The 10000-nt window shown below is 34.8% G+C and overlaps 1 protein-coding gene across 3 annotated transcripts in view; it reads left to right on the top strand.

The window, feature by feature from the left end:
* Positions 1–10000, top strand: part of LOC144966699 (regulator of G-protein signaling 7-like) — a 211838-nt gene that overhangs the window by 164365 nt on the left and 37473 nt on the right. For all 3 annotated transcript variants that reach the window (XM_078903464.1, XM_078903482.1, XM_078903473.1), the window contains exons 8-13: positions 1965–2106; positions 3309–3390; positions 4958–5032; positions 7163–7249; positions 8275–8336; positions 8898–9011. In XM_078903464.1, coding sequence (XP_078759590.1) covers positions 1965–2106; positions 3309–3390; positions 4958–5032; positions 7163–7249; positions 8275–8336; positions 8898–9011 — 562 coding nt within the window. The remainder of the gene's footprint in view (positions 1–1964; positions 2107–3308; positions 3391–4957; positions 5033–7162; positions 7250–8274; positions 8337–8897; positions 9012–10000) is intronic.

Below are 10000 nucleotides of genomic sequence, written 5' to 3'. Positions count from 1 at the left end.
TCCCGTGATAATTTCTATTGTTTTGCTTTTTTTGTTTGCTTGTTTTTTGGGTGCTGGGTTGTTTGTTTTGTTTTTGTTTGTTGTTGTTGTTGTTGTTTTGTTTTTAAAAAAACAGAAATAGCAGTTCAAGGTGTGTTAAAGAATCTCATGTTGGCTTTTCGCGTCGGTGTGGTTTTGTAACAAAATGAAGCGATGTCAAGCATGAGTATTATCAGAATGGTTAGACTGATTACAAAACTCTAGCCGAGTTGAGACTTTAAATAAAATAGCTTACACACACTACTCTATGTGACTCAGATATAAATGAGTGCCTGGTTATAGATAGTGATGGGTATTGTAAGAGTACTGGCACACGCAAAAAAAGATGGATATCGTTTTGAACTGTGTGTGCGGCTATGTGGTCTAGTGGTTTGACTCTCGCCTTCTCGAAGTGTCCCGGGTTCGAGTCCCACCCTGAGAGGCACATAGTTGAGTCCTTGGAGAAGGCTCTTTTCTCACACTCTTTCACCGTACTCATGTGTACAACGAGTACCTGGCCGTTAACAGCGTTGTCTCTGTCGGAAAAAAGTGTAATATCGCCTAACAGGCATCATGTCTCGTCCTACATGTTAGGTGTTGCTGTTGGCTAGGGACTCCCTGTTAAACACTTGAACGGGTTTAGTGGATTTTACTCTATATAAATGCTCTAGATTTTTTATGCTATGGAAACTAGGGCGGACCAGCCCGTTGGGCGAATAAACAACGTATTGTGAAGCCCATGTAATCGTGGAAATACGATAAATAAATGTCATTATAATTATTTAAAGAAAGATAAGATTTGAATACCAAGACCACGAATTCTCTGCTCGACTTTACTGACGTGCTCTGAATAACCACGGCTTTAAAATGTTGTCCGAAATCTCGTTCACCAAAAATATCGATCTATTAAAATGACCGTTATCTTGTCAAAAAACTCTCAAACCTGTGGCTGGTGTTATATCAGGTTTTTGAGAGTTTTTGACAAGATAATTGTTATTTTAATTGATCGATATTTAATTTGATGGACGAGTTTTCTGGCCAATTTTTTAAAACGTGTTTATTCAGAGACCTTTAGTAAAAACAGTGATGTTTGTTGTGTGCAGCGGTTTTACACCTGACGCACTGAATGAACGCATATCTCAATTGCTTTGCTATGCCTTTGCTATACTAACCTTTCAGATTCGTTTCACTCCAAGCCCTGGGTGTGTTTGTGCAATTTGCTTTTATCTGCATTTAGAATAAACATCAAATTCCTTTTGATGTCAAAACATTAAATCTAAAATTAATAATAAAGTAAAAAGATGTGCATTTCGAATCACAAAAAGGTTTCTAATATATCCCTTTATTAGATGAATATTACTGTGCCGTACTCTGGGGAAAAAATATATCAAAATTTGGCCAGAAAACTCGTCCTTCAAAAATCGATCGATTTAAATCACTCTCATCTTGGCAAAAACTCTCAAACACGGGACTTCGGCGAAGGTTTATCTGTTTTCAACACCAAATTAACGGGGGAAAAAATTACCATATCTTTTCCTTCTCCTCCTCTTCTTCTTCCTCCTCCTCCTCCTCTTCCTCCTCCTCCGCCTCCTCCTCTTCCTCCTCCTCCTTCTCCACCACCACCACCACCACCTCATTCTCCTCTTCTTCCTCCTTCTCCTCCTCTTGAACCTCCTCATCTTCTCCCTCCACGTCCCCTCCCTCTCCCCACTTCCTCCTTCTCCAACATATTCTTCTTTTCCTCCTTCACCCTCTACTAATCCTCCTTCTTTATCGTATTATGCATTGACTCATGCCTGGTAAATCGTACTGAGCATCGTCAAACCACGGGGATATTATGATATATTATAAATGTGTAGATAGCTCAAACTATTCATTTATTTATTGATCTAGGGTTTGTTTATACCTCTAATGATATACATATACTTTCTTCCTCGATATTCCAGCCGTGTATTTATGCAAAAGGACCATGCAGAACAAGCAGAGACTAGAGTTAGCGGACTATGAAGCAGAGAACTTGGCCAGGTTGCAGAAAATGTTCTCGCGGAAATGGGAATTTATATTCATGCAAGCGGAGGCTCAAGCAAAGTTAGTCTCGCATTTATTTTATCTGTTTTATTTTTATTCTCAGTTTTATATCATAATTTTCATCCGTTTTTTGGTGGGTTTTTTGTTTGTTGTATATTTAAGTAACTTTTCTTTCTTTGGTCTTTGCAGGTTTAGTGATTGGGGTTGTTTTGTTTGTTTGTTTTTTTTGTTTGTTTATTTTTTTTTTGTTTTGGGTTTTTTGTTGTTGTTGTTGTTGTTGCTTATTTTTGTTTAGTTGGGTTTTTTTTGTTTCTCTTTTGTATTTGTTGGGGGTTTTTTGTTGTTGTTTTATTTTTTTTTTTTGTTCTTGTTTTTCTTTTTTTTAAATATCTTTTTTGTTTGTTGTTGTTATTTTTAATTTTTGTATTGGGAGAGGGATGTTGAGAAGGCCAACAACTTAACCAGTTGGTCTCAGCAATTATTTTATTTGCGTTGACTTCATCGCAGCGTACTTCTTTACCTCCAAACTGATCTGGAAGTGCTCCACAAGACAAAAGCCATTGGTTTGCTTTCATCACAGAAATCAAGAAACCAACGGAAGCTGTGAAGTTGAATGACTTCACTAACAAAGGGTCTACCAAGGGTCTAGATAGGTAGATAGATAGATGGTTATACATATATATATATATATATATATATATATATATATATATATATAGGTGGGTATGTAGGTAGATCGATAAGAAGACAGATAGAGAGATAAATAGATAGATAGATTGATTGATATATTGATAGATAGATAGATAGATAGATAAGTGGGTAGGTACATAAGTAGATTGATAGGTAAATATATATAGTTAGATAGATAGATAGAATTACTATCATGGTAGTTTTAATCATATTTCAATTTTTTTTAAAAAGAAAAATTGAGATTTTATATAGCGCGATATCCACTAATCGTGCTCAAGCTCGACAAGGGGTCCCTGGCCAAAAGCAACACTTAACATGTAGGCTGGGACATGACGCCCATTAGGCGATATTACAATTTTTTCGGAAGGAGACAACGTTGTTAACGGCCAGGTACTCATTTTACACATGAGTACGGTGAGAGAATGTGAGTAAAGCGATGCTCAAACCCAGGACCTTCCGATCCGAAAGCACATAGCCGCACATTTAAAAACTTAAAAAATATATTAAATATTTTACAAAATATTACACCTAGCCTTCCATCCTCTTCATTGCCTGTTTCGTTTTATTTTCAGAGTTGACAAAAAGAGAGACAAGTTAGAAAGAAAGGTCTTAGACAGCCAAGAGAGAGCATTCTGGGATGTTCATCGTCCAGTTGTAAGTATCGATACCTACAAATATACACAATATTTTAATTAACAAAAATGAAAACCGAATACAAAACTTATTATCATTGTTAGTTTTCCCTGTTGGTTTGAGAGTTGTTATTTTCCATGACAACAATGCTAGATTATAAGCCAACAACAGTTTGGGTTATCAGACTCGTAAATAAGTTCACACTGATCGATACTTTATTATCAAAGAAACACGGTTCACCCTGTACTTATTATGCGAGATGGGTTTTTTTTTTATATAATTTGTTTTTCATTTCTATTATTTCATTTTCACCACATTGCATTATTTTTCAACTTATAACTAGCTTGATAGAATAACAATTTTTTCTTTGTTATTGTTTTCCTAAAGCAACAAAGCCAATACTGCTATACACTAACAAATCACACATTGTTTTATTGGTTTTAGTCAGTAATTCTTTCTTCCTAAAATTATTTGAATGCATATGATGAATGGTTGATGATCCTGAACTCACCAAAAAGTTTTAACCTCAAGACCACAAAGTCTCAGGTTTAAGAATTGTTAGCAAGTTGTGTGTTATCGTAAAGCATCGCTATAATATTATGGAGAGGAAAACTCTGACTAAATTGAAAAGAGTGTTTTGTTAGTGTACATTGAAATCCACCATATTATATTATTCTCATTAATGATTTGTGGGTGTTGTTTTCTTTCCTGCTTCCTCTCCTCTTCCATTGTCACCATCTATGGTTTTTCCTAATCATCATCATCATCATCATCATCATCATCATCATCATCATCATCATCATCATCATCATCATCATCATCATCATGAACTACTACTACAACAACTAATAGTTCTCTACTACTACTACTACTACTACTACTACTACTACTACTACTACTACTACTACTACTACTACTACTACTACTACTACTACTACTACTACAACTTCTACTACTACTACTACTACTATACTACTACTACTACTACTACTACTACTACTACTACTATTGCTACTACTACTACTACTACTACTACTACTACTACTACTACTACTACTACTACTACTACTACTACTACTACTACTATTACTACCGCTGCTGCTGCTTCTTCTCCTTCTTCTTCTTCTTCTTCTTCTTCTTCTTCTTCTTCTTCTTCTTCTTCTTCTTCTTCTTCTTCTTCTTCTTCTTCTTCTTCTTCTTCTTCTTCTTCTTTTTCTTCTTCTTCTTCTTCTTCTACTACTACTACTACTACTACTACTACTACTACTACTACTACTACTACTACTACTACTACTACTACTAATAATAATAATAATAATAATAATAATAATAATAATAATAATAATAATAACAACAATAATAATAATAATAATAATAATAATAATAATAATAATGATAATAATAATAATAATAATAATAATAATAATAATAATAATAATAATAATAATAGTAATAATAACACCACAATGAGTACTACCCGTTCTGTCGCTACCAGACTATATAATATTATCATAAATCTATCAATCCAAAGGTGATATGTGGCAGCACTGTTTGACATTAAACCATTAACGCCTTTTGTTTTCTTCAGCCCGGCTGTGTAAATACAACAGAAGTTGACATCAAGAAGGCGTGTCGAATGAATAGACATTCGAAGATGAGTAGGGTGAGTCATTGTTGAATAAAAAATATAAAAAAAATCAAAATTGATCTTTGTATAGCGCAATATCCACTAAATGTGCTCAAAGCGCTTTACAAGGGGTCCCTGGTCAACAGCAACATTTAACATGTAGGACGGGACATGACGCCTGTTAAGCGATATTACAATTTTTCGGACAAAGGCAACGCTGTTAACGGCCAGGTACTCATTTTACATCTGAGTACGATGAGAGAATGGACCACGAGATTAGTATTGTACTTTTGTTTTGTTTTTTATCACTGCTCTCTGATAGTCCTGGGCCCATTATATTATACATACCAGCCAGAAACCTGAGATCAAAATCTGATAATCACATTCTCATTAAGCCAAAAATGACTCGCATAATCGGCGAGCATGCGTTTGGTTATTCGCTCCCCGTATCTGGAACTCCATTCCAAGATATATCAGACCCATTAATGATGCAGAATTATTTTTTTTAACATCTTAAAACGTTTCTTTTCAATTGCCTTACACTGTGTGATTAATTTTACTGCTTTGTTTTATGCCATCTTTTTGAGTGACTGTAGGATTGAGTGACTTGTGTCACATACTGTTAAGAACTGAGCTTGTTAAAATACGAGATATGGAGCTGTATAAAAGCCATAATATATTATTATTATTATTTGATTTTAAAAAACATGTCGTGATCTACGTGCACGTATTTTCAGGTCGTTTTTCTGCACGCAATGGGAAGCAGGAGTAGAGTAGTGACGTCACACCTTCCTTTCTTCTGGTCCAAAACTCCTTGGGAAAGTGTAACCAGTTTTCCAGGCAATGCATAAACAATGAATAGGCTTTATATTGAATCAAAAGCTGGCATAACTATTTTAGTAGCAGGATTATGGTTACGCGGCGTAAACGAGCGTTGATGGTTGATCTTTACTGACGATCAGCATTTATTTAAGCTACCACTAAAAAACAAGATGCCATCACTCTATAACCAGAATATCAGTTGCACAATGTATATACCCAATCCTACGGAGGACTTGTTTCACTCTTCCAATGAGATTAGAACCAGTAATTTAATATCCCACTTTTGTTCCTTATTGCGGGCTTGTTTATTTAACATTGTTGTAAGGGACAAGATTATGCGTTGGTTTGAGAGTATTACTACATATTAATAGGCTCATATCAATTGGATTTCAGACCAGAAATTCTACATATATCCCACTTTTGTTCCTTATTGCGGGCTTGTTTATTTAACATTGTTGTAAGGGACAAGATTATGCGTTGGTTTGAGAGTATTACTACATATTAATAGGCTCATATCAATTGGATTTCAGACCAGAAATTCTACATATATCCCACTTTTGTTCCTTATTGCGGGCTTGTTTATTTAACATTGTTGTAAGGGACAAGATTATGCGTTGGTTTGAGAGTATTACTACATATTAATAGGCTCATATCAATTGGATTTCAGACCAGAAATTCTACATGTTTATTCCCATTACAAAAATAGACCCAAATCAATTTGGGTTATCAGATCTGCAAATAAGTGAATGTCATTATGCAAGGTGATCTGGTACTTAATAATCAATTTTAAGCTAAATTTAAAAAACTTAAGCCAGAATTTTTTAGGACAGATGTTACTCTCTCTCTCTCTCTCTCTCTCTCTATATATATATATATATATATATATATATATATATATATATATATATATATCCTTCTCTCTATCTCTCTCTCTCACACACACACACACACACACACATACACATATACACATGCGCAAAAGACAAGTCTTTTGTCCCAAAAAGAAAACAAATCGTGAGTTGTGGTCATAAATTCAATCAATGGAATCACTTGTTTCCTTAAGCTCTATTAACGACAACTCACTAGACCCTTAAAATATGACGTCAAACTACAAGTCCTAGGTGGTTCAAGTGTCGGGCTATAAGTTAATGATGACTACGATGTGAGTCGATTCTAAACTTTAATCCGCTTTGCAAAAATACTCGTACATGTGCAACTTGCTCTGCGCAAAATAAAAATGTTGCTCTTTAAGATATAGTAAGAATAGCTTAAAAGAGACTCGTTAAAGAACTATTAGCTTTTATGAGAAGTAAATATTTGAAATGTGCTTTTTTTCTTCAACAGCCAAACTATGCCGTGCCAGGAGGAAGAATAAGTCCTAGCGTGTCAGAGGCAGATCTTCACAGTCCAGCAGATTACATACGTCACGAGGTGAGTTGTAGAATTAGAATGTACTCGATCATTACCCTCCGTTCTATACAGGAAGTCTGGAATCTTCACAGTCTAGCAGATTACATACGTCACGAGGTGAGTTGTAGAATTAGAATGTACTCGATCATTACCCTCCGTTCTATACAGGAAGTCTGGAATCTTCACAGTCTAGCAGATTACATACGTCACGAGGTGAGTTGTAGAATTAGAATGTTCTCGATCATTACCCTCCGTTCTATACAGGAAGTCTGGAATCTTCACAGTCTAGCAGATTACATACGTCACGAGGTGAGTTGTAGAATTAGAATGTACTCGATCATTACCCTCCGTTCTATACAGGAAGTCTGGAATCTTCACAGTCTAGCATAATACACACCTTAGGAGGTGGGTTGTAGTATTAGACTATATCCATGAATACTCTCCGTTCTATAAAAATACCCTGGAATGTCCACTTTTCAGATGCATAATGGCGGTGCATCTAGTACGAGTGGAAACCAGTCCCGGAAGTCCTTGTACTGGTGTCCTCTTACTCCGGACGGAGTTGCACATACGAGCTGAAAGTCGACTTAGAAATATTCGGTTCCTTGCAGAGGGGGGCGTTATGTCTTCTCAAAACTGGGAGAGAAGTTCCCAAGCTTCTGTACCAACAACAAGAGGAATCTGTCTAACAGCGGCCACCCTACATCATTGGGGACTTTCCACATGTCACGCATGAACCCTTCGCGGCATAGTACCTGGTTGACCGTTGTTTTGTGGCGAGGCTACCGGGCGGGTTCGCGACTGAACACAAGTTATGCGGCAACGAATTCGTCATCTATATGAGACCTTTTGGTTTTGTAAGCATTTGCACGAGTAGGACATTTTAAACTTCTATGCTACTGTTTTCTCATCATAAATGATTAATAATAAAATAATTAAAATTACAATTATTCTGTTCTCATAAGTTGTCTATTTACTTCCTATATCATATATGATATATAAATTGTCACTATTTTGCTATTGATATATCTAATTTTTCTCCCCAGATTGATGCGTTACGACAAAAATTAGAAAAAAGACGGGTAAAAATTTCCAAAGTTCAAGAATGGTAAGTCTGAATATATTCGATTACGGTAAAAATGTTATTATCGTAATGTGGCACACATCAAAACTTCTGTGAAACAAAATTTTATATTAACAAAGTGTCCCGTCTTTTCTTACCATCTGCCACCAAAATGCTTTTGTAAATCAATGAGATCAGTAGCAACGGCTGGAAGAAAAAAATTACTTTGGAATAAACTCAGATGTTCACCCCAAAATGCAACTACAATTAATGCCTCATAAATGGCTGTTGATAAAAGCTTCACTCACAGGATTTATGAATAGGATGAATGACCTATTCTATATATTTGACTTGAACTAGCAATGTAATTTATTTAATGAGCTTTTAATTATTTTTAAAATGTCTTTAAATACTCAATGTATTTTGCTAATGATGTCTGTGAATAGTTGTATTTTTAAAATATATAGTCATCACAATTTCAAAATTGTCTTATGGAGCATTTAATATCGTGTTGCCTAATCACTGTGTATATTGATACGAATGATTGGATATGAAATGATATAAGTTGGGCGCCAATCTGACCTATCACTTTTTACAATCCAACAGTTATCTAGCCTACTATCAGCAATATGCAGAATATGATGCCTTCATCACCAGCCCAGACTCTTCCAATCCCTGGATATCTGACAGTACAGAATTTTGGGAACAAGAAAAAACCATGTACGTGTATAAATAATCTGGATATTTTAAGTAGATTTAATAAAGCTGACAATTTTCTTATTTACACTCAAATTGATATGGGCTCATTGTTTGAATGGAAATACTCTCACACCAACGCAAAATACTGCCATTAAAATCATGTTAAATCAAGCCCATTTGCTTTCTGCTATTAAACCTGCTAATGTTCACCTTGAGAAAAGGTCATTTGCGAATATCATTGGGCCCCCGTTGGGTACAATTCTTGAATAGAATCAATTGATAACGTTAGTCACTATTTGATACTTTAAAAAGATAGCACATTAAACGTATTTCTGTGACTTTTAGATGCGTATGCCTTCCAGTTTTAACTCATTTCATGCCGCCTGGTATTAAAATAGCTTGTAAAGGCATAGTTTCCTCTTCTTATTAGACATGGGGTATGAATATGTAGCGTAGAATTTGATAGAGAATTTGATATTCCCTGAATTAAAGTATTAATTTTGTTCTGATGTTATAGCGCCTAAAAATCTACATGCGTTGTCTTGTCATATATAAAATTAGTGTTGGTTTCCATTATAAGTGGATCTGAAGTGCAATAGCATTTCAAAAATAATTTATAAGTTCTGTATGAAGACAAAACAAAAGCCTGTGGAACCTTCAAAATGTTAAAGTTACAGAATTCTAAGGAAGAAGAAGAAGAAGAAGAAGAAGAAGAAGAAGAAGAAGAAGAAAAAAGAAGAAGAAGAAGAAGAAGAACAACAACAACAACAACAACAACAACAACAACAACAACAACATCAACAACAAAAAAACAACAACAACAAAAACAAGAAGAAGGGGAAGAAGAAATGATATATTTTTTTATTCATTTATATATATTTAATCAGCTATCTATATATTTAGCTATTCCTTTGTTTATGTAATGTTTCAATATATATTTATCTATATGATGATTTATTATGATAATCACAATATAATGACAATATCTTTCATATTATCTTGTTACCATT

The sequence above is a fragment of the Berghia stephanieae genome, chromosome 1 (assembly GCF_034508935.2).
Source record: "Berghia stephanieae isolate SIO BIC M18660-M18661 chromosome 1, UCSD_Bste_1.3, whole genome shotgun sequence".
Lineage (NCBI taxonomy): Eukaryota > Metazoa > Mollusca > Gastropoda > Nudibranchia > Aeolidiidae > Berghia > Berghia stephanieae.
The sequence above is the reverse complement of the archived record's forward strand: the minus strand, read 5'-3'. Positions and strand labels throughout refer to the sequence as shown.